Consider the following 26,071-nt stretch of genomic DNA (forward strand, 5'->3'; position numbering starts at 1 on the left):
ATATGAAATGTGAACACCAAATACAATAGCTTGCACATACAATAACAGGAACAAATCAGTCATGCAGAGGTTGTTTAAAAACTTTAAAAATAAAATGTGCATCAGCCCCAAAGCCTCCCAAACTTTGATTTTCCTGCGTGTGGAAAAAAGGGAAAATGCATAAGAAAAAAGAAAAAATCCTACATTTAGTAGTAAATGGTACCAGTTCAGGAATTTCTATAATTGAGTGTTTGAATAACACTGGAGCATGTTTCTCACTTCTCAGGCTTACATGCATTAGGCCAAATGATCTAGCATTTACCCAGTGCACCCCACTAACTGGGAGGTTCAGTTAGAAATAATTCTCATGGTAAAGACATTTGTTAAGCTGTTTTCTCCAGGGAGCCCTGCTCAGTCTCTGTAGTTCCTCTCTACCTGTGTGTCAGCTTTGAGAAACTGCTGACAGAGGGAGGACAGCTGTCAGGGCTCACCTCATCTACTTAGTGCTTTACAAGGCCAAAATCAGCTTCACCTTGATGAACTTAGTTTCTCCACAGACTACCTGATGGATCTATCCCAACTTGCTCAGCCTTCAGATCACTTACTTAAGCAGAGAGATCTGAAGTGATCTGAATATGGTAATTTCTCACTTTAAATAAGCAGAAGACTGATGAATTTTAATTTTTTAAAGACTATTACATTTCTATATGAATCCCATCCATATGAAATGTGGGACTTTTTTTGATACAGTGCCAAAAGCCTCCTAAAAATAACTAAGTACCTTCACCCTTTTCCATGCAAAACTAAGGAGTAATACTGTGTTTGCCCAGTGCTAGACAGAATAAGGAAGAAAAAGACAACCATAAATAAATCTGAGACTGATGACTTAGAAGGAAAGTTATGCCACAATTAGCTTAGCTCATTATCCAGGGCCCAATGCAAATTATGCTGAAACTACTGGAAAAAATCCCACTCTTGTATTTAACTGGACTTGGAACAGTAACCCTTTACTGGGAAAAGGACCTTTAAAATGTTTCCTACAATAACTTCCTTTCACAAAAACAAAGTAATAGACCATCAAAAAGGCAAAGAATTCACAGAAGTTCATTAGAACACATGATGTGTGCCTAGATAACACCTGTAACCTACTAGCAGGTTAAGGATCATCTTGTACTACAATTCAGATGTGAATTGCACTGTTTGACACTCACTATCCTTGCTGCTAACTTTTATTGTTTTTTGAGTTTTATTGTTAAGAGAGGCTATTCACTCCAGGTAAAATTTCCCCAGTGATCAGAGCAGCTATGTCCCTTCATGAGATCCTTACTGCAGTAGAACAGCAAAGCTAAAAATGGCAGTATGGATTGAAATGTAGACCTAGACAGAGATGTGTCCAAAGACCATAGAAGCAAGTTAAGAAAAAGCTGGATTCTAAGACTTGTCTGATACTGATGATATGCCAAAAACATCCCTTCCTTCTTAGATTAAATATGGCTTACTTCTCACATACAAAAGGAAAATATTTCTCTAACAATGAATGAATAAACTGAGCACTGCAGTGCTCAGATTTAAGGAGTGCTGGAGCACAGCACTCCTTAAATCATCTTGGAGACAAAAAGGACCTGGATAAGGATGGGTTACAATTCAGAAATGATTTTACAGACTTTATTCCAAAAATCAGTGTTTGGTCAGGAGAGGATTTTTAAAGTTTTCTCCCTTTCTGCACATACATTTTCTGTTGTAATCTGTTTGCACAGGCTGAGCATTTAGAGAAACCTTAGTAGCAGCATTCAGAGACTCAGAGAACTCTAATGCCAAGAAGCTTTTGATAGAGATTCTGATGGAAAAATATACACAAACAGATAAGAGATTTGGAAATTAGATTTTAAATTTGGTACTGTTTTTGGCAGAAAAATCCACATTGATCTGAGTTTTGGGGAAAATTACTGTAATCCTCACAGGGACATAGTGAGTTTTAGGGAAGAAGAAGATAGGAGAGCTAAAACTGTAAAAATTTTGAACATGTAGTTTGACATACATGTCATGTATGTTCTTAATTCTGCTCTTATTCTTCCCCCTCCCTATTCCATGACTCCTAGAAAATAGAATAGGATGCAGATGAGAGAAACCAATTCCCATGAGGGTGGCAATGCAGCCTTCCAGCCCAGACTGTGTAAAGTGCAAGAGGAATCCAACACAGTGCAAGAGTGACTCCATGGCCTGAAATAGCTCAGCAGAGCACACAAGCCCAGGGCAAGGCTCCCAAGTTAGCACTGCCTGTCAGCCCTAAAATAACTCAGAAATGCTCTGTAAGAGGGGACTGTCCCTTTGGTTCCTGAGTCCCAGTCATGGATCAGAAAACCCCAGGTCAACAACAGCTCCGTTGAGGTGGACCACTCTTCACTGGCCTTTAGCTAATGCAGATGAAATGCTTCAGAGAAATCATAACTGATAACTTTGAGAACAGATTAGTTTCAGGTTTATTTTACATTGATGCTTTCTTACTTCATGCCATTTTTCAGGAGGGAAGGGTGGAGAGGGGATGGTTATATTTCCTATTTGGTGATCAAGAAATTAACTCATAGGTTTACCAGAATTACTTTGTTTTTATTTTAACCTTGTCATACAGAATAGGGCAGGCATAACACTAAAGAGCTGTAGACAAACACCCCAGAACACTGGTAAACAAAGACAAAACTTGAGATCACAGGGATCAGGGTACTTTTCCCACCTAACCAAATGTACAAATTTACAGCAGGTATCATTTAGTCATAAACAAAAGGAATAGTTCCCTTGGTAGCTATCCCTCAGCACTGTTGGACAGGCAGTGACAAACTTTGGGGAAAAATCACTTGAAGGTGAAAAATACTAAATACAGGCTTGATTGTAGAGGGAGGGAGAGTCTGAGGGAGAGGGACTGGAGAGGCAGGAGGGGACAATCTCCAGGCCATTAAACAAAACACCTGAATAGACTGATGCCAGGTGAGATTGAAAGAATAAAGACCATAATATTGATGGATACTACCTCACTATCCATGGAATTCTGTCATCTCTTGTCTTCATTTTGAATTGTGGTGTTTTAGAATGCGTTTGTTGAGATTCTAGTACAGAATTATGGCTTTCATGAACAAATCAATTCTGTCAAATCAGCACTCTGTCAGATTTCTGAGACAACAAGTCACCTCAATTACTTACTACGATGTTCTTCTGATACTTTCACTACCAAAATTCCACTTATTTAAAGTTATCTATCAGTTAGCTGATAGATGTCTGCTCAGAATTACATCTGATAAATCCTGGTAACAGAACAAGAATATTGGCATTTGCTATCACAGCTGCAGTCCCTGGCATTGGTCTCTGCTCTGCCTTTCAGGAGGAAGAAGAAGCATCTCCCTCCTCCCTGTAACATTCTCTGATGGGTGATACTGGTGATACTGCAGTTATTTTTTTACTTTCAGCTGTCCCAGTCCTTTCTTACACTGGTAAACCTTTTCCTGAACAGCCTCACTGCTCTGTACACTAAGCCTTTGGGAAGGTCAAAGCACTTTTAATAACTTTTTCTGAAACGTGGTTATTACTTTACACAGTACTTAAGCACTTAAGTTGCACACACCTGCAATGGGGAGAAGAGGTACCCAGCTGACAAAAGCTTGGAAAAACATAGAATCCACTCACAACCACCTCTGTTAAAGATCCAAAGTTATTTTTGTTAAAAAAGATTGTGTGATTGTAGTAATTACAATAGTCTGAGATATTCACCTTTGACTGTGACCTGAGCACTGCAAGATGCCTGTCCTATGTTGTTTTCAGCCAGACAGGTATAAATTCCATCATCTTCTGGTAGGGCATCTTGGACAGTCAGTTTTGCAACTCCATCTTCAAAAGTGGAATGGGCATATTGAATTGGCTGGTCTGCAGACAGAAAGAAAAAGAACTGACTTAATACATCAGCCACAAATTTCAAAAGCACTTCAATTTTTCAGTGAAATCTGGATGCCTAACACCAGCCAGCCCATGGAAGTGCAGAGCCAAATCCCACTCTGTGCACAGCCACTGCTCTCTAGTGACTACAACCAGCAGCATCCCAAGCACAAAGCACAACATGGTTGTCAGGCAAAGCTCACCACCAGATTCACTGCATGCTACTTTGAGTAGCAGCAAAAGGATAAAAGTTCATTTTGGATTCTCTTTCAGATGGATAAGACCAGAACTGTGTGTTTGCTTCAGACATCTTGTAATTTGCCTGAAACTAGATAAAATGCAGAGAAAGCTAGATGTGCAAAATCTGTTGGGCATGGAGAAGCACTTGAAGTCCTCTAAGGGGTATTTTGTAGTGGAAACATTCCAAGAGAGACAGTAAAAGCTGAAATGGAACCAAGAAGCTGATTTACAGAAGCAGTCAATCTACACTACAGTATGGCCAGTAACAGAAGGGTGCAGTCTCATCCATGGTCATGTGATTATTAAAGAAATTCCTTTTAAGAAACTGCTTCCTTGAATTGGTTTGACATGCTTAAATATTAGTATAGATGGCTTAAAGTTGTCTTGTTATTGTTTCAGAAACTGTCATGAGTCTCAGCCTTAACTTTCTGAAATGCTTCTGCAATCTGTTTTCCCAATATTAAATAGTTTCCAGTACTGACTCATCTTTGGTTGCTTTCCCAGTGTATGCAATACTTAAGCCAGCCTTATACCTGTGCATAAACATCATGCTGGAAATAGAAATCATGGTCATCTAAGAGAAGAGGATGAAACAGCAGAGAAATTGTGCAGGACTGATCTGAAGATGTCTGTTGCTCGGGAGTTTGTGGTCAAAAAAGACTGAAATTTATTTCATTGCCAAAATAATTTTAAAGCACACAGCTCTGGGGGTTTTATGAACCAGTTCTGCACAATGAGCAGGATAAATGAAATGATGGGACAGATTTTTCTCTCATCTCTGATGTTCAAAGGAAGCCAACTCAGAAGGTAGTTATTATCTGTGCACTATCTATATGCATACACAGTTTCATTCTGAAATACAAACATTTGCCAAAATCAGCATCATCCAATACCTGCATACATTATAAAATGTGGTAGATGATCTTCATCCTTTGCTTATAACCATCTGTTAAGTTAGTACATTTTCTATTGCATGAAAAGTTGAGGTGAATATTTGATCAACTACCCAGAAGAATTTTAGAATAAAATCTCTCAAACCTTTGTCACAGGTCATCTATTCTTATTACTGGCTCCTCTGAGCTCATTTTCACTCAGTCACACTCAGACTGTTGGAACTATTACACTAAACCACAGCGTTTCTGCATGTGGTAATAGCACTACATTCAAATACGCGCAGGCTGAGCTAAAGCCCAAGCAGACAAAGCTTTCTGTTAGAGGACAAGGGGCACTGGACTGCCTTCCTAGTTCACCTACAGAATGTCTCACCTGACAGGGTCCTTGCCTGGCATTCTGACATTGAAGGTGTTAGTGGTGACAAATGATGCTATGATGCTGTACCAGAAACACACCTGGGATAAAAGCTCCACCATGAAAAGCAGAACAATGCCCTTATATTTCTATTGTAAGTAAGGAGATTAATAGGGAAAGTGTTCTGCATGGAAAAGAAAAATGTGGACTCTTTAACATGTCCTCACATTTTGCCAGGAGTCTTTTTTACTTCAGCTCCTAACAAAACTGGCTAGTTTTTAGCATTATTCAAAAAATAGTGAATTCACTTACAGAACAGTCTTTTCATTAGACCACAGAAAAAGAACACAAGCATAGGAATAACCTGCAGCAAGACTCTAGGTCACATCCACAGTACTTATATTTTGATGTAATAAAAACAACTCTCCCAGTAGTGAAATGTTCCCTTCTCCAGAGGCAGAACAGTCAAATCTCGAGGACAGCTTGGCAGCAGGAACAATAACAAAAAATACCTTTCTGCTGGCATGTTATGCCTGAAGAAAGGAAATTTTCCCCTGGCCCATTTATTAAAAGCTTTCTGGACAAATCACAAAGCTATCCTAAAACCAAACACTACTGAGAATTGTTATGCTAAAGTCCTGGTCATATTGTTCTTAAATTCAGCAGAAAGAGGTTCAATTAAACTTAAGGAGAAAGAAAACCCACAAAGAAAGCAAAATGAATAAAAAGTTACTTAAAACAGTCATACACTCCTTATTCCTGCAATTGAAAAAGAAGTTAATTAGAAAGTATTTTAAAAAGATAAAGTATTGGAGTAAAGATTGGAGTTACACACTGAAGTATTGTCACCGAGAGCACACCTAAAAAGTTATTTATAAGGCTTTGGTAAGGGCAGAACTAAAACACAGGAATTTCACTTTCAGGGAAATTGCCAGTAAATCAGTGAAAATTCAGAAAGAAACTTAAATGAAACGTAGAGGGAGAACAAAAGGAGAAAAGAACCACCTTGAAAAAGCTGGGAAAAAAGGTTTAATGGTAGATTTGCAGAGAAGAGTAAGAGCTTGGATGAAACTCGTAGCTCCGTCAGGTAGCTCTTATTTGTGGACTCTCCATGAATATGGAAAACTACTCATCCTTACAGATGGTGAGAAGTAATTACAGACAATGCAGAGTATACATCATCTATTTTTTGTCTCACTTGACCTGAAGGAGAGGTCAACCTGTCTAATGCTTGGAAAATATTTTGAATTGGTACGCAGTCACAGCTGGTAAATAGTCTTGGTATCTAAAGTAGTACTTGGATGTAACATTGTACAAGTTGTTGCAAGTTCCTTTCAGCTCTCAGGTGGTGTGGATTCCCTGGACATTGGGGAAGGCAGACTGGACACCATGCAGCCTGCTCAGTGTCCAGGGATGGCCAGCCTGGAAGGGAGCAGGTCCTGCTGCCTCCCTTATTTTTTTTTCTTTTTTCTTATTTTTTTCTCAAAGCAGCCTTCTGTTCTGCTTCTTATGATTGATAACTTGGTCTTTGCATTCATTATTTCACCAAGATATACATTCTTTCTCCACTATTCTGCTCAAATTAATTCTGGTTTGTTATCATTGTCATGCTTGGAAGACAACTTGAATTTGATATTTTCTAGTGAATTTTACACATCCTGTTCCATGTGATTTTTATTTCTATGGAGTTCTGCAAAAGTGCTGTATTTTGAACAGTAGTGGGGTTGCTCACAGCATGTTGCTTTATCCTCTGTCCTAATAGAGTTCAGTTGTGAATATAAAAAGCTTTATATTGCAGACAGGGAGAGCAGATGCTCACAAACCTTTTTTTAAAACAGAATTGGTCTGCCTGCCCCCAGTTATATACTGTGAATATACTGTTTTCTTCATGTGGCCAGTTGATGAAAGACTCCACCATGTCATTTTGCCAAAAGCACTGTTATGTCTGCTTGGAGTAATATTTTACAACTTTCTCCTTTATTTGATCAGGGATATAAATATGGAGTTTGTAGTATCTAGCTAGGTGGTAGACAGGAAGGAAATGTTTGCATTCAAGTGGATATCACAACAGCCAATTTGATCCTTAAGTAAAATAATAACCCTAGGAGTGTACATGGAATTATCAACATTAAACAACTGTTTATAATCCTTTCACATTTGTATCAAAATGGTATATAAACAGTTATGTCTCACAGTCCCATGCAAGACAGAAGAGCATTAAACTATAGTGATATATTTCAGCAGCCTGGAATGAAAGTCGTGTGCTTGTGTCTTCAGAGTAATACATGATGTGTCTGATTTTTATTATTATGAGAGTTTCTTGTGCTTCTGTTACGAAGACTCATCACTGACTTTTGATTTAAGAGCAGAGTTAATGCACTGACTCTCACTTACAGAATTTTAATGGTTTGAAATCCAGCTAACTAAAAAACAAAAACCCACCTACATTGTGATATTGAGCCAACTGAAGTTAGAAGCTTGGATGCAATGTAAACATGATTATACCTGAACAGGGACAGACATATGGATTCAGCAAGAAGAAAGGTCAGTAAAAAATAAACGACCTAAAAAAGGCAGAGGGGCACAATGCATTACAGGAACATGTGGGTTATTTATGTCTAGGCTTTGTTTCTCAGGAGACAAAAGTGTTCTGATTAGAACATGGCTACACAAATGGAGACCATATATCTGTGCCTGATGAGCTGTAAGTCATTTGAAAATCAACCTGCAGTCAGTGATCTGAGACAGGAAGATGCTCTGCATGTGAAGATAACTGAATGTAATACATCAGTCAATGTCTAAGGGAACACTAAGAGCAAGGGTACCTTGGAATATGAACATGAAATGACTGACTCAGAGTTGCTCCTGAGCTGCAAGACAATTCTTAGTCTTGCAAAACTGCCGGAGATTCTGCTCACATCTGCAAAGGAGGAACTTCAGCATGGCCTTCAGACAGAGAAACAAATGATGTCCAATGGGAGAGTGTCAGAACCTTTACTCAAATGTTTTGTGTTGTAAATAAAGCACTGGCCTTTCTATTCTGGACATGGAGTTATTGGGAAGGGGAACAGCCCAGGCTGTGGGAACATACCAATCTCAAGGTCATGGTTCATTTGCCCTGCCACCTTTCTCAGTTAGCCCATTTACTCTGAATAGCTAAAGGAAAACAGTGATCATGTGCAAATAATTAATTTTAAAATAACCACACACACACACACTCAAAGATAGATAGCCTGGGAGAGTCTGAAAAAAAAATCAATTGCACTTCAGGAGTAAAAGAGGTGATCAAGAGTTAAGCTGAATAAATTTTTCTAGTGTTTTTCAGATATGGCTTTTAATGGAGGGAGTACTTAGCCAAAGCACATAGTGCCTGGATCACTGAAATAATTTGGAATCGAAGCAAAACACTGATTTTTGGGTCTAGCTCTGATATTAGGAGGCAGTTAAGGAAACTTGACTATTCAGCTGTGTAATCAGTGCAGGGTAGGGGATTATATTGTCTGATAAAAGTAAAAAATATTTCACTGTTTTTTTTAGTCAGTTTTAGGCAAATGTTGGAATGTCAAGGAACATATTCTAGTTGAGAAGAAAGCAGAAGAGCTTTGATTTCAAGATCTTGGGAACAGAGCTGCTAACACTATTAGGACCTACCCAGCTGATGGAGGGGTGGAATCAGGCATTGGTCTCCTCCCTACCTCTTAAATACTCAGACTGAAAAGCATAAACCCATGTATTGAAAAATTACTGATGTTTAAATGATCACTTGCTGTCCTATATCCACCTTAAGGTTGTTTGCATTGTACAACTGGAATCATGCATTTTGTTTTCAGCTGCTCTGTGTGCTAATAATGCCATGGTTGCAAGTTTGATCCCTGTATGGGCCATTCATGTAAGAGTTGGACTTGATGATCCTTGTGGGTCTCTTCCACCTCAGAATATTCTGTGATACTTTGCTTAGAACTGCAGGATTCTGTGGGAACATGATGCCAACCTGTTACGCTTGGAGCAGAAGCTCCTGCCAAAAGCAGGGGGGCAGCACAGTCTTCAGCACAGGGCAGCAGCACGGCCGTGTGACACAGCCCAGGTAACTCACCTGGCACAGGGATGTCCCCAGCAGCAGCACAGCTGTGTGACACAGCCCAGGTAACTCAGCTGGCAGAGGGATGTCCCCAGCAGCAGCACAGCCGTGTGACACAGCCCAGGTAACTCAGCTGGCAGAGGGATGTCCATGTGACACAGCCCAGGTAATGCACCTGGCACAGGGATGTCACCAGCAGTGGCACAGCTGTGTGACACAGCCCAGGTAACTCAGCTGGCACAGGGGTGTCTGTGTGACACAGCCCAGGTAGCGCACCTGGCACAGGGATGTCTGTGTGACACAGCCCAGGTAACTCAGCTGGCACAGGGGTGTCCGTGTGACACAGCCCAGGTAGCACACCTGGCACAGGGATGTCCGTGTGACACAGCCCAGGTAACTCAGCTGGCACAGCTGTGTGACACAGCTCAGGTAACTCAGCTGTCACCAGCAGCAGCACAGCCATGTGACACAGCCCAGGTAAGTCACCTGGCACAGGGATGTCACCAGCAGCGGCACAGCCGTGTGACACAGCCCAGGTAACCCAGCGGACACAGGGGTGTCCGTGTGACACAGCCCAGGTAGCGCACCTGGCACAGCCGTGTCACCAGCGCACCCTGCTGGTCACTTCGCCGAACTGCGGCAGCACAGCCCCTGCTCACGGCGCCTTTTCCGCGCACTCGGTGCTCCTGTAAAGGCCTTTCCTCAGGCGTCCCAGCGGGCTGTGTTAGGGCGATTGAGCGCGCTTTGGGGTGTCAGGGCGTTCATGCAGGTGTTGCAGAGCAGGGGATTCCTTACCATTGAGAAGCCATGTGATGTGGGGCACAGGGACCCCTCCCACGCAGCACTGCAGCACAAAGTCTTGCCCTTCGCTCACAGTGCATCCTTTCAAGACACTGGAAAAGCACGGAGCAACCTCTTCCACTTTAGGCCCTTAAAGCACAAAATGAAAACAGTTCCTTCAACTGAAATTAATGAAGTTAGCTTTACCACTTGGAGCCTTTTTCTAAGTATGCTTAGATGAAAATGGCTGGGCTAACCATGGTGAAATGTTTTATTGAGGGATAGAAATAATTTTGACTGGTATAAAGAAGGCATTCTTCTCTCATCGCCTGAGCAGGCATTGCCAGGCCTCAAGCTCTGCTTTAAGTGGTGATTTCCTATGCCAGAATCCGTAATTTGCAGCCCATGACTAGAAGTGTATGAAGCCTATTAGCAGAGAGCTCAGCACAAAAAAGAGGATGATTAATTCTCTGCTCTTGTTTGTCTTCTCCCAGTGAGAAACAGTGTGACTTAAGGATGCAGTTTAAAGGTCTCTCATGAGACAGAAAGAAATTATCTTGGGTATCCTGACTGAACTTCAGGCACAGTAAATGGAGAAAAATTGCATTAACATGAACATGGATCCAGAACAAAATTTAACATCAGATGAAAACATTGCAGCTGAGGACAGGAATTGCTAGAATGAACAAAAATTTCAGGCAGACCAGTAGGACACTGCCTGCAAGCTTAAAATAATTTGCCACTGGGACATGTTCTTAAATTTAGCAAATCATAGTTCTCACTCCTGCCCCTTTCTTCTTATTCACCTTACTGCACAGAATTGGCTGGTACTCAAAAAATATTTCAAATTTGAAGTGTAGAAATGCTAAGCAACTTCAAAAAAACTAAATGCAGAACAACAATAATAAACCCACTGACGGCCTATGTTAAATACAAGTATTAACAGGAAATATGAGTAGAAAATAGGCCTCCCTGTGTACAAACCATGTATTGAGATGGTTTTAGCTATACAAACAACAAAACCCACAATATGTCAGAAGGGAAACTGATGGCTTGCCAGCTATTGCACACTACTTTACACAGAGATAGGAATTAGAATTAACCTACACTGAGAAGTCAAACAAAATTATGTAGTGACCACCCTCTGACAGCTTAAAAAACTCCAGCCACAGTTTCCAAAGTGCAGATGGGCTCACAAGAACTTACTTACTTCTGACAGTTAACAACCAGCTGCTGGAAGTCTGGCCTTTGGGGTTGGCAGCTGTACAGCTGTAAGATCCACTGTCCCTCAAGTTGGCTTTCTTTATCCATAGGCAATGAACTCCATCTTCCTCATATATTTTGACATCTTCTCCAGCTTTAATAAGTTGGCCTTCTCTGAACCACTCCACATCTGGTTTTGGCTTCCCTGAAACTGGACAATCAGACATTTGGACTTTTATGAATAGGTATTTGTAATTAGCATTACTTAGTATATATTTAATTAGTATTATTTACTTTAGTATAAATTAGGTACACTTTACACATACATAATTATATAAACCTTAATGGGCAATACACAAAACTGCTGTCAGAAATGTTGACATTTCTGATCTTCTAAAACTTCTCGGCTAGTCCATCTCTTAAAATAACAAATACTTGGTAACATATAAAACCATATCTGAAAAAAGCTTCTGGCTGAAAACTGTTCTTCTAAAAGTCACAGACAAAATGGATATGAAACCGAAACAGAGAAAGTTTTTGCCAAACACAAACTCTTCTTTACTCAGCACTGGCACAGGTTGCCCAGAGAGGCTGTGGACATTCCCTGCCCTGGGGATACTCAAAGGTCACCTTGATATAATCCTGGACCTGCCTGAGGTGAGGCTGCATGAGCAGGGAGAAGGGCAGTGAAAGCAACCCTGGTCACCCCCTGCAGAGAGGATTCTCAGCAGAGTTTCTCAGATTACCTATTAAAGGGATTAGGGACGTCCCACTGTGATTTCCCTGCAGACACCTTGCCTGGCATGTAAGAGTCTGTGCTTTGGGTCCAGAGCCATACAAAAAGGCATCCAGTGGTTGCAATAAAAAACTGGATGAGTTCCCTGTTTATCTGTGATAGGGACTCTATTTCCCTGTCAAACAGGGTCATGGATTAGTTAAAGTTTGCGAAGTGTGTGAGATACTCTGACAGAAAACAATTCATGTTTTTAGTAATATACCTGAAAAATAAACTGTTTAAAATGTACCAGGATCTTTGGAATCTTTTCTCCACTCCAAATGCTCAAGGCTTGTGAGGGAAATTATAATCTGGACTCATGGGGCAAGACTCATCAAGAAATGAAATAAATTACCATGGTGTTGCATGTTTATTTTTTTTTGTCTCTAGAGAAACAAAAAACCAATTTCTTTCTCATTTATGTGAACACTTTGAAGTGTAAATGTTATTAAAAAAGAAAAAAAGGAAAATGCTTCCAGATTATTTTCTAAAATTGCAATTAAATAAAAAAGAGAAGTGTTCCAAATCTACTACCCAGATTCAGCAAAATGCAACAATCATTACTCTTCTCAGAGGTTAAAACCCATTCATATTCTGTGGAGCAAACTCTAAACCTCTCTTTTAATTCTTACTTTGTCATTTCAGCTGTTAGGAAGCTCTGAGATCATGCTGATCAAATATGAGACATAAAAATAGATGCCCCTAGAGACATGAAGTGACTGATTGTATTTTATCCTCTGATTTTTTTGGCTCAAGGCGAGTGTCACTAATTACAGTTCTGGAAAGCGTACCACCCATTTTCACTCTTGTACCCTCATATAAGAGGGTCTAAAACTATCTCCTAGAAGGAGCAGCATTGGTTACATCTGGGGAAACCCCAGATGAGAGAGGAGATGGACACCATGGCATCGTTTGGTTTGAAAACTTCACTAAGTGTTGGGGAAACAGCATTGGATTCTGCATCTGTTCCCAAAAAGCTTTAGGAGGAGAGCAACTTTCAAAGAACTAGGAATTGTTTTCTACTTCTCCACATAGAAAGGGAATCCCTTTCTGACTAAACCCAGGGGCTCCAATAATTTTCATCCCTTTACCTTTGCTCTTGAATTTTATCTCCTGGCCTTCTGATGCTTCCAGGCTCTGCGGATGGATCTCAAACTGAGGGGGAATTCCCAGGGGCTCCCTCTTCTCCTCCATTACAGCCCCCTGAGCTCCAAACCTGTTTTCTGCTTCTCTAGTCCTGGGACTGATGTGCCCTGTAGGAGGTGGAGTTTGTTGAGCTGACATCAGGAGCTGCACACCCCTTTTCCTGTTTTCACCCTGTCTGATGGAAAGGGCCTGGGATTCTGCCTTTGGTTCTGGTTGCAGTTTGACAGATTGTAGTGTGATGGTGCTTGAAGTTTTCTGCAAGACCTGGGGTCCCTTTTTTCCTTCTTTATGTTCTGTGTTGATTTCTTGGTGCTGTCCTTGATTACTTTCTTTGGCTTCTCTGGTGATGTAAAAGGATTCTTTCTTTGCTGGCACCCTGTCTTTGGTTTCAACCATGAGTTCTGTGCTGCTGGATTTCAGCTCTTTAGCAATCCCATTGCTGGTTGCCTGTTTGAATTCTGAATTTTCAACAGCTTTAACAGCAAGTGTGGCTGGTTTTGGTGGCATGCTGAAGGAAAATGAGAAGTTTGGAGATATATGACACTGTATAAAGACTCATTATTATTATCATCACTAATGACATAAATATATAAGCCCTCAGCAAGAGGGTGAACCGATTAACCTTTAGATTCTTTCACACAGATCAAGAAGATGGGTTAAAGAGGTGAAGTGAAAAGCTTCATAAGATGAAATCAGGGCTCAGACACTATGTCAACTCAGAAATTTTTGGATACAAGTCCACTGCTCAAGTTCTAACATGTTTTGTGAGTCAGACATTAACCTTGCATGCACTGCTTTAGATGGGAAGCAATTACATGAGATCTGAATGACCATGATGTAATACTACTCGATGCTTTAATAAATTGAGGTCATGTATAATGTAGCTTAAAATGTCACATAAACTACTTCCCTAAAGGGAAATGAAAATGTAAACTGTGAAGTAATTTTACTATTTCCAATTATGGTGCCTTGTAATTCAGGTAATTTCAAAACAGGACTGATAGGAAAACAGACCAAAGTCTGGGGAGGAAGAATGGGTGTTGGCACCTTAAAACTTGACTGTATGTAACAATATCAGCTATGCATTTGTTAGGAAGAGTTTCTCAGAATTATGATTGATCTGCTGCTCAGTACTTTGGGAGCACAAGAGCAGCTGACCAGCTGGGGGACTTAAATCTAAGTCTCCTTCGTTGAAGGTGACTGCCTTGATACCCAAGCTGTAGAGCACTGTCTGTGTCTCACACATCCACAGAATTACTCCAAGCCAGAATTGGAACACATCTGAAATAAGGGCAGCAATTTCCAGCCCAGCTCTATTTTGCTACACTTGGTGCCATTAATTTATTCTCTCAGGGAGACTTGGGATATTTACTGGGGTACTTTCTTCAGCTGGAGTTGGATGTACTGTTTGAGATTTGCAGTTACTTTTCAGGAAGTAAGACTTTTTCATTTTACAAAACATCTTTTTGTGTGTGTGTGTGTTGTGTGCGTGTGTGAATAAATGATGGAGGATGCAAAACTACTCTGGAGAACCACATGCATGGGGAGTTCTGCTTCCAGTGCTGCACAGTTTCATTTACACTAAACTTACTTTCATGTATGTTCCTAAAAATCACACAGATCTGAAAAACAGAATAGCACAGCATTTTCAATTCCACTTTGCAGTTAGGACAGTGTGAGCATGCCATTGAGAAATCTCATCCAGGGCATGTGAGAACAGATTAAACATCCCAATGACTATAAAGCAACTGGCCTTCATCAAAGTGTCTTGCACAGACAGCCTTGAACTTTTCATTCCTGCATTTCCCATTAATGAAGAAAAGTACTTCTGTAAAATAATTTTAAAAGTTACAGTAATTTAATTTCAAAAATCCCTATAAATAAAGGCCTAAATATTATTTTTTCTTTCTTGTTACTTCACCTCTACTTTTGTATGTATTTTCAGACAACAGCAAAGACCATGGCCATAGGGTGTTTAGTGTATGACAGGAAAGAACAACCAGCTCAGTACTGACAAGGTGCATTCAGTGTTAACTCCAAAAATGGCATTTGACCCTCTGGTACAAGGCAGAATTTCTGCTCACATAGTTTGGTTTTTTACAAAATTTTGCTTTTCTGAACCAGACCAGAACTCTGTACTTCATAATGTTGCCACCAGTTCCACCAGCTATTTCCTGTGAGTCTACCAAGACAGCTGAATCAGGCAGCAAAAGAGTATCTTATTCCAAGCAAACATTTTCTGACTTCCAAATATAGACTGACTCCCCCAAAATGTATCACTTTGTGAAGAAAGCACATGCAGTAAATGTCAAAATCAGTGCACTGCAATTAAAAAGTCAGAGAAAGTACTCCAGTAAAAACATACCAAGGTGGCTGAGTGCAGGTGTCGGTCTTATCTGGACCTGAAATACAAAAGAAGAAACAGGCAAATTATACACACCATTCTGTGCACAATTCCAAAAATTTGGAAGATTTTAAGCAAGAAATATACTTAAGAACCTTCACTCTTCAAATTTTTAATTCATTGAAGTCAAGATTGACTATCACCACACCTGGAATTGATATGGACAACAGGAAACTGCTCAGCTGAAACACAAAGAGGTCTTGCTCCATTTTGAGACATTGCTGCATCATATTCTCACAACCCTGCAGAACTAAAGATTCAGGGACCCTCAAAAGCTCTGTGATGGGGGAGAGATACATGGAAGAGATTCCAACTGGGAAGCAGCTTATCAAATCTTATGGGAATTCTACAGAGTTTTCAGAGGTAGAGGAAGACAAGCCATCAATCAGTCCTACACCTGAGCATGCTCACAGTGAAACAGCAGCAGTCCTCTGGCTAAAACACAGAACTAAGTCAAGAGGAGTAAAACCTCCCAAAACTTGGACCCACCTGTAAACATTTACCAACCCATTTGCTGTGCGGCAAGAATTATCATGACTAACACGAATAACTCAAAAGCTAATGCATAGCATTTCTTCACTTGGCAACACCACCAGGAAATCTGGGAACACGGCTGAGCTATGGTGATTTGCCAAGGTGCCTCATCAGCTGCATTGATAAAACTGAGCACATATTGACCCACAATCAGTCTCCTGATTTGTAATCCTCCATGAATTCTCAAAAACCTTTACAGTGTTTGTTTCTCTTGGGGGTAGCATGAGATAAATAGTTGTGGGAAGAGAAACGCATACCAGGTCAAATACCAAACACATCTCTGCTTTGCCCTCTAATTAAGATTTCAGGATGGAATTTATTTTCTCCTGGTCAGATCAAAGCTGCACCTATGCTGTTGTCAGCTGTGAGACTAGAAACTACAGTAGAAAGACATGTAATAATTAATTTGCAAGATAACCAATTTTTCAAGTCATCAACAAGCACTTCATAAAAATGCTTTCAGCATCTCTGCCTCAGGGAAAAGACAAAATCATGCGATGCATAATATCCTGATTTCCACAGTGTTTTGTAAGCAAAAATTCACAACTTAATGCTTGAACTTGCCATGACATTCAGAGTGACCAAAAGAATCTATTTACACACAAACAAAAGCTGAGATGAGAGAGGGATGAAAACCCATTGATCTCGTTTCAATAAACCTGTCAAACAGTAACAGAAATATAGAAATGAAAACTAAAAAGACTGGATAAATGCAGAAAAGGAAGCTTCATAACTACTGGCTGCAGACAAGACAGTACCATGCAATGGTATTAATAGACAATACCTTGTCTATTAAAAGAATATTTCCTCTTCCCTCTTCACCTTCCACTAAGGGAAAAAGTATAGCTATTGGAAGAAAATATCTATATATGAGACTGTATGTCTTTGAAAGAACATGTAATACTTCTGAGCCACTTGATTGTCTGCTAACATCTTGCAGCAACTCTGGCAACTTGATCTAATTGATCATGAAAGAATTAGGTATTATATACTGAGGTTAGGTAAGTGGAACCATCCAATTAATCAAGAGCATTGCAAAAGAGTGCCCTTTTTACTGTCCTGCACTAATCCAAGAAAGAATGGATTGTTCAGAGATGTGGTCAGCGTCTGAAGCAGACATATACCACAAGTGACTTTGTGACCCCAGTTCTGCATCATCTCTCAAGGCAGATGCAGCCATTACAGAACAGAAAGCTCACCACTCCAGGGACAGCAATCAGGAATCGAGTTTTATGTTTGGATAAAAGGCTTATTGAAAGAAACAGGCCTTTCTGTACAACCTCTGCTGAAGAGGCAAACTGTAGAAGCTTATTCTACAATGGCTTCATCAGATTGGAACTTACAGATAAAAAGTACAGCTTTAATTTGTAGAAAGGTTAGCTGTGGTCCTGAGCATCCCAAATGTACATCCATTTGTTATTTATATTCTTGATACCTTTCAGTGTGACAACACTGATGTGAAACTGAAAGTCTTGCAGCAAAAAAGTCACTGCTGGGTGCACATGTAACCCACTGAGCTCATGACTGCAGCAGAAGCCAGCAGCTGTGGATTTAATTATTTAATTGGGCCCAGTGACTGCTTACCCACTGACTGATGAACTTCCTCTTTAGTGAGCTTGCTGAAGGCTGTATGATTCTGAGGCTGATGCAGCAGGCAGCCTAAGAAGCATCAAGCTGCAAAATGAGCTGTATGTGATAATGCATGTATGAAATAGAACATTCTATTTATGCAAATATATTTGTTTCCTTAACAAGCAGTGAAATAAGCTGGGTTGGGAGTTGAGAAGACTGAATTTTAATCTTATTAGGATGGGTTTTTTCCTCTCTCATAATTTAGAATTATGGTCTTTTACTTTACTTTCCTAGTTCTACAAATATAGATAGAATTTTGCCTCCCATAAGGGAGTTGGCATAAATGTGCATCTGGCACTAGTACTCAACAAATACAAAATTAATTACTGATTATAATGACAAGTGCCAGGTTCCATTTGCTGAAAATCAAATCAATGTTCAAAACATAGAAATCAAAGTCTCAGTAAAAGTGAAAAAGTGTTTTTAAAGAAATCTGTTACAAAGCACTTGGATTGCTTTTTTTCTCATTGAACCATCACAATTTTTACAGCTGTAGCATGTTCCAAGCTATCACAACATCATTTAATGAACAGAGAGAGAAAGAGAGAAGAAGAAAATGGGAAGAAGTGAATGTTTCTTGTAAATACCAAAAACACAACAGAGACATTTTATCAGAATGTCTGTGGCCCCTTTTCTCTGTCCTGCAAACTCCTTGCTGTACCTTGAACAGTGAGCTCTGCAGACACAGATGCCCTCCCAGCGCTGTTCACCACTGTGCAGGTGTAAATTCCTGAATCAGCCAGCTGAACGTTGTGCACCTCCAAGAACTGGATGCCTGTTCTCTCATACATGTTGAAGCGCTCATTTTGCTGTAATTGAATATCACCCTGCAAATACCACAAGGCACCATGAGACACTAGCTACTGTCAAGAGAAGGGGAGCAAGAATTTTTTAGTAAAACATTAGGTCAAACTGCCTTTTTCCTATCCTTTAGCCAAATTCCTTCTATGAATAATGTTCCTATGGTATAAACAAAACAATTAACTGTGCCCAAAATTTTCTAATTCACATCTTCAGGAGGCTTTCTTTTTCCTTTATTTTGCCACCTACTCATCTCAGTTTGGTTTTGACCTTTCCCTGTTAATTATACCCAGATTCCTAGAAATTGACACAGTAATTTCTGATTTATGAATCAGCACTTTGGTTTTGCAACATTTCTGACATGTCCTGGTAATATTTTTGGTCTGGGGAAGACTTCTATTTGTAATCTCATTTGCTACAATGTTTTCAAAGCAAACGTGAAGAGGGCAGAAAACCAAAGTACTACAACAAACAAAAACAAATAAAAAGACCCTAAACAAAAAAAAAAAATTCCAAAAAAACCCTAAAAACCAAACAAAAACACTGCAAGAGGCTGCCTGTGTTTGGGGATGTACCCTGACCCTCTTATATTACAGACAAGGATAAGTCTGGAATAAAGCAGACGATGACTTGGAAGCATTTTCCTGTTCTCTGAGGACTTTTTTTGTTTTTTTCCCCCACAAACCTGGAGCTATCAAGAGAAAATAGAAGAATTTATAAGAGTTGAGGTTCTGTTGAAGAGTGGAGGGGAGCAGGATGCCACCAGAGCAGTCATATATTTGCCCTTCCAAACCAAAGTAAGTAACTGTAATTCTCTAAAAGACTGACAGTTTCAATGAAAATGGCCCAATCAGCATAATACCTAATTTCATCTGAAAGCTCCTTCCTTACAAAGAAAAAAATGTGTTTGGAAATCTTGTGTATGCCCAAAGGAGACACTGGCACTTAAGACTTCAATGTGCATTTCATCCTTGCAAGGCACAAAATTTCAAAAGAGAAGGAAAACAAAAACTTTTGGGGAAATCATACCTTAGACCAAGTGACTTGAGGCTGAGGTCGTCCTGTAATTTTACATGAGAATTTGCCTGTTTGGCCTTCACGCACAACAACTCGGTTGGGTTTTGTAGCAAACTTGGGTGGACTTTCTCCCCAGATGCTTGGCCTCTGCTCCACAGATGGAACAGCAAGTCTTGCCCTGCAAAGGCAATTGACATTCTGGTTTTACAGAAGAACTGGAAGCTGTTGTGGTTAGAGCACATGTCAGGAAGCATTTTTAGACCTGTGGTCTGCCAACAAGAGTATATCATTGGTGGCAACACCGGCTGTAGTGGCACAATATTTTTCTTGGCCATGGAAGAAATGGAAATGCTGGTGATGACTGCTCTTGACTCCTCATGCAACTGTGTTATGTTATGCACCCTCAACTGGCATACACAGAATAGATCTTGGGGACCATTTTAGTTGTTCATAAGCAGAGCTGTGAAAACCAAAAGATAGGAAACACTTCATGCATTTAGTTTTCCCCATTTCCTGTTTTTTTGTTGCCTCCTAAGAGTTTATTTTTGCACACTCGTATACCATTCACAGGTTTTTATCATGCAATTTGTTTCATTCATGAATGCAACTGACACCGTAATTTCTGATTTATGAATCAGCACCTTGGTTTTGCAACATTTCTGACAGGTCCTGGTAAGTACTTTTAGTCTGGGGAAGACTTTTATTTGTAACCTCATTTGCTACAATGTTTTCAAAGCAAACACCAAGCAGGCACAAAACCAAAGTACACCTGTCCCAGGTGAGTTACTGTTAAGTGTAAATTCCCAGTTCTACTTACATGGCTGCTACAGCTGGGAAATTATATGTGGGATGAAACAAAAATGGCATCAGTGACTGTAGTCCAAAACTGTAAACAGTTACACAACCATAAAACATAAAACATCAAACAGCATCATAGCATGAAAAAAACCAAAAAGGTGCAACTTCAGGTCCATTAATGTCAAAAGGAACACACTCACTCTGCTCTGAAGCCTTGGTACAACAAAGACACATTAGCAGATGGCAGATGGTGATTTCTTTTTTTTAACATTTAATTTCAAGCAAACTGAACCATTTTTAAGGCGTTCTTTTCCAGATGGCCTTTTACCACATGCAAGTAAGATGTGTCAATACCTCACCATTTCTACCAGGTGTCAGATACTAACAGAGACCGCATCGCCTCAGCCCAAGGTGCTGCCAAGACAGGGTGGTTGCCATATGGGCAGCTCCAGGTTTCTAAGCAAGAGATGATACCATAATGAAAGGATTTACATGGGCAGGAGGACCAGAAGTACTGAGAGAAGGGTGACTGCAACATGCTACAATGAAAATCACTTTATCGTATAATTAAATATCTGATAACTTTTAATGTCATCTCTCTCTCATATCACTAAAGAAGAACATAAATTTGTACTAAAGTCTTTTAGTAACCATATTTAGGTGGTGAGTCTATATTTATACATTTATACACATAACAAATTAAAATAAAATCAACTACTAGCTGGCCTGCAGCTTTATGGCTGGTTTCTAGAGATGAACAAATGAAAATGTGTAATTTTTAAATTCTTCTCCCTTCTCATAGAATTATTAATACTGAAGAGGAGGAAAACACAGGAGCATGAAAAGTGAGGACAATCACTCTAGCTGTATGCAATACAATGGATTAGGACAGTACTTTGTGAAGTCTGAGTATACAAAACCTAACAGCAACCTAACTGTCCTTTCTTGTTTTGATTATTTATCCTGTGCGTACATCTCTAGGTAATTTGCAATACAGAATTTATCATGCAAAATCATGTGTCCTGATTACTCAGTTTTACTTACCATTTTCAGTGCTGTAATCTGTTAATTTTAAAATTTAAAAAAATAATTTTCATATTAATGATGAAATTAAATACTCCAGTTTTAACCATCTGTATTTTAATCACTAACATAATCAGAACATGTGCTTTTGCCTACATCCAGAGTGACTCAGTGCCAGAGATAAGTCAGAGAAAATTCTGCTTAAATTCAAACTATTTATAAAGAAATTAATTCAGCTGTTGGAAGAATTAGGCCTGAGGCTTTCAAAACAATGACATTCACATAATTGTAAATGCTTACTGAAGTGCACAAAATACAAGCAGGCTTTTATGTGCCAGCTTATATCACCCCATCAACTGTTCTTGGTAAAGTTACTCAAACCAGAACAGTTATTTCTTCTGGACTACAGTTTACCCACTGTGTTGCTTGGAAATATTTAAATTCTGTGTGTGAGAATGCTGATTTCAGTTGCTTTTATTTCTTACTGATGTCTCCTTAAGCAGTATTTGCCCTGGCTTTAAAAAGAGACTGTCACATGGAAGCTGTGGAGAAGAATTCTTGAATATCAGAGAGTAGAGAAGAGGGTGCAAAATTGCAGCAGAGGAGGGTGCAATATTTAGGCAGGAGGGTGCAACATCAGCAGGATGTTCTGTTTTCAGCCACATTAATTCCTCAGTCAGTATGCTGGAGCAGTAGCTGTGCATCTTCCTAACTGCCTCAACCACTCTGCTTAGCCAGCAGCTCTCACAGTAGCTGCTCTGCTTGGGGTAAGTGGAGACTTTTAGAAAGAGTAATTTTACTTGTTTTCCAACCAAAATATACTTAAGTGTCTGTTAAACAATATCCAAGGCAGTAGATTGCTTACCCAGAGGTTTTGGCACTGGATGGCAGGCTGTATTTCATCAAGGGGTTTCCTGTAAGCATAGGACAGAAAGACAGGAAGTCAAAAGTTTTGTCAATTAGTTTGTCACTAATTATCAATTAGTTTATCACCAATTATCACTTTTTATTGCTAATTACCAAAGTTTTGTCAATTATCACTAATTGAGGAATTAGTGATAATAAAGACTATGTAAATTTGCATTTCTCCAGGTTAGAAACATAAAGGAGGAATGCAACACCTGCAGTATAAGGTTATGTCATCTGCAGTTCAAAGTCAGGCTCTCCAACTTCAAAACCAAGCTTTAGCAGAGTTGCTGTCTAACCCCCAGCCTCAGTTGTAACAACGCTGAAGATTATTCATGAAAAAATACTTTTTTGAATGAAACACTGTCTAATTTCTATAGTGCACCAGTACCTCAAATTAAGACAGCAGGATGTTTTCAGACTGTGAGAAAGGTCTTTACTTGGCTGGGTTCTCAGTGCCGGGCCAGCCCGAGGCACCTTTGCTGCAGATGCCCCAGGAGCTGGTCCCTCGCTGCCGCGGCAGGAGGGAGAGGCTGCGGGAGCCCAGCGCCACCTGCTGCACACAGAGCCCGGCCAGGGGACACCCGGAGCCGCAGCAGCAAGCACACAGCTCCGGGCTGGGAGAAAACACCTGTTCCAGAGCCCAACGAGAGCCCACAGCGCTGTCAGACAGGACAGCCGTGCAGATGGAAACAACAGATCATGTTTCAGTCACTCGTTTATCAAGCAGCAGGCAGCCACACGTGGTTATCTTTGCTGAGAACAGAAGACAAACAAAAAAAAGCAAAAAACCCTCTGTGCTTTGCTATCTTGATGGATAGAGGGATTTTAGAAGAAAGGCCATATAATTCTTAAACTATGAGAAATTCAGTCTTTGGGTACTGCCCCGAAGTTGTTTTGAACTGCAGCAAAAGCCAGGTCAGAAAAACTGATATGAAAACAACTTCTAAAAAATCTTCCACCTCCATGTAAATTGTCATTCATAAAATTGTTAAAACAAGGGGAAAAATAAATACTTCACATAATTTTTACAACAGAAGGCAACAGCAATCATGTCAGAAGTATGCATATTTCAGTATGTACTCTGAGTATAATAGAGTTTTTTGACTCTGAATAAACCCAAATACTGATAGTTTCAGGACTGATGCAGATTTTTTCTTTTCTTCAAGACAGAGTTGTGACCTGAGAGTTTTTGATATTCAACAGGTCTCTGATATGACCAAATTGCAAGAGGAGAAGCAGTACAATTGATTTCAATCCTTCCCTGGCTTTGTGTCACTCTAAACTTGGCAGTTTGCAACTATCTAATATGCAGATGTGCTCTTAAAAATTCCTGGGTTTGATCCTGGCTGTTTCCTGCCTGACATTAAGCATGCAATTACAACCAGGCATGCAGCTTTGCAGTTTTTGTCCCAAGTGGTAATTTTCCATGAAAATTACAAAGTTTAAAACGAAGTCTTTAAAGCTAGGACTTTTGTTACCTGCACATCATCACCCACACCTGAAACAGAACTCACATTTTATCTAATTGTAGACATGTAGCTCCCTGCACAATGTCTTAACCTGTGAAGTGCAGTAAATGAACTTTACTCTTGCATCAATGAGAAGGCATGTGTTGTGATTTTAACCAGACTGTTTAGCACATCTTGCTCTTTTACTTAAACTACAATCACCAAAACAACAGTATAAGAATCTTCTGACCTTCCACTGTCAGTTCCACGGTCACTTGACGAACCCCACCATCATTTGCAGCCTCACAGGTGTATTTGCCTCCATCACCTTCCTGCACTCCTTTGATGACCAAGCTGAACACGCCCCGGATGCTGCGGTCCACGACACAATGGTCTCCCTCTGGGACAGGGTGCCCATTTCTGTACCATGTGATCTGTGGCTCAGGATAGCCTCTGACCTGGCAAGATGTGAGAGAGAGTGGAGAAAGAAGGTAAACTTAACAGATGATGGTATCAGGAAGAAATGCTGGACATTTAGCAATGCAGTGGAAAGTTCTTGACACATACTCTTTAATACATCTGTTAAAGACATACTCTTTGCAAGCCAAATGGCACAAGATAATGAAATGAAAAAACTCTTGGATAAGCCAAACTTAAAATCATAAGACTAGTCAGACAGATAGATACTCATGCAGAAAAATTTCCCACTAGAACAGTTTCTCCACAAAATCACAGTGAGAGTGCCAATGAAAAATCCTGACTCCTGGGTCCCCACTGCTCAGAAACTCAAAAAAGGGGGCAGTAATGCTACTACACCTCTGAGTATGCAAGAGTGCAAGGCTGTTGTACCAAATACTTCTAGCATGGTTGCCACGGATTGGGCTTATAATGCAAATCTGTACTTTGGTCAGCCATCTAGTTTTCAAGTGTGCTGAGACATAGTAGCTGCTGACAATATACAGGCAAAAAAGGCAGACACATACCAAATTCTGTCTTGATCTTTAGAAGTAGAAGATAAGGTGCTGCAATTTGAAAGAGCATCATTAAGGGTCATTCTCATGGCAGGAAAGGATTATGAGCACCTACATATAGTCACACAAACATTAAGCTCAACTTAAAAAGACTACTGATCTACCCAAAGGAAGAATGTTCAGCAAAATGAACCAGTACTGTTCTCATTAAATAACAACCATACTGGTACATCCCTGCCTCCAATGGCATTAATGATTCCTTCAGATTTACAGGCAGATCCTTGACTGGTGTAACTGAGAACTGAGTTATTGATTTGAAATGGAGCTCTTGAAACTTGATGAGGACCTGACTTTCTTTTGCAAAAAAAGTGGGAAAAGCAGACATACACCAGATTCCACTAAATAAAAAAACTACTCAGACAAAGGTTCTTCCTCTGCTTTGTGAGAAATGCCATCTTCTTTGAGGGTCACTTTAGAATGTGTTAATTGTTAGCACGCTTGCCAAGTCATCATAACAACTGCTGATTGCAGTACTCCTTTCCTATCCCCCTCTGATATGTCAACTTTCCATCTTCTGACTCTCTGATCCTTTGCCTACAAGCCATGAAGTAACTGAGTGAATCAAGATGAGCTGGAATGAGTAATAGTCATGGCTGTTTGCTCACTGGGAAAGAAGCAATTTTGCCTTCTGAACTACATATCAAAATTTGGCAACTGAACAGGAAGTCCCTTCAACCTCCAGGTGGGCAAAATATTGATGATCTGTCTTGAAGTGAAGAAGGCTTGGTTGTGGTTCGGGCAAATTCCTCCCAGCATTCTCCTCTCAGTTTCCAATTCTCATTTCAGCTTTGCTTTCTCTGACTGCACAGCACTTACTTTGCAAATTACAATATTTAGCCAACCAACCTTACCCATTCTTAGGCTCTCTTCTTTAAAAGCCTTTCATGTTTAATCCAGCCCCACCTCACTCCAGCTGGGTTTCTCATCTGCTGCAGCTTAACCTACAGCTGTCAGAATTTTTCTCTTTCCTTTAAATCTTGGGATATCAGTTCAGACAAATTAATTTTCCCAGTGATGTGGTGACCTCTTCTCCCTGGCATTACTTACTCAATATTTAAGGACATTAACATTTGTCATGAGCTGACTATGCTGAATAAACTGGAG

General features: G+C 40.0%; 1 protein-coding gene across 1 annotated transcript in view; it reads right to left on the bottom strand.

Moving 5' to 3' along the window:
• Positions 1-26,071, bottom strand: part of MYLK (myosin light chain kinase) — a 195,354-nt gene that overhangs the window by 94,660 nt on the left and 74,623 nt on the right. The window contains exons 3-11 of the mRNA XM_058809539.1: positions 24,187-24,394; positions 22,445-22,493; positions 19,771-19,936; positions 18,602-18,767; positions 15,736-15,772; positions 13,316-13,878; positions 11,457-11,660; positions 10,262-10,396; positions 3,739-3,891 (exon numbers count right to left, since the gene is read on the bottom strand). Of these exons, the coding sequence (XP_058665522.1) occupies positions 3,739-3,891; positions 10,262-10,396; positions 11,457-11,660; positions 13,316-13,878; positions 15,736-15,772; positions 18,602-18,767; positions 19,771-19,936; positions 22,445-22,493; positions 24,187-24,394 (1,681 nt within the window). The remainder of the gene's footprint in view (positions 1-3,738; positions 3,892-10,261; positions 10,397-11,456; positions 11,661-13,315; positions 13,879-15,735; positions 15,773-18,601; positions 18,768-19,770; positions 19,937-22,444; positions 22,494-24,186; positions 24,395-26,071) is intronic.

Source organism: Ammospiza caudacuta, chromosome 8 (genome assembly GCF_027887145.1).
Source record: "Ammospiza caudacuta isolate bAmmCau1 chromosome 8, bAmmCau1.pri, whole genome shotgun sequence".
NCBI lineage: Eukaryota > Metazoa > Chordata > Aves > Passeriformes > Passerellidae > Ammospiza > Ammospiza caudacuta.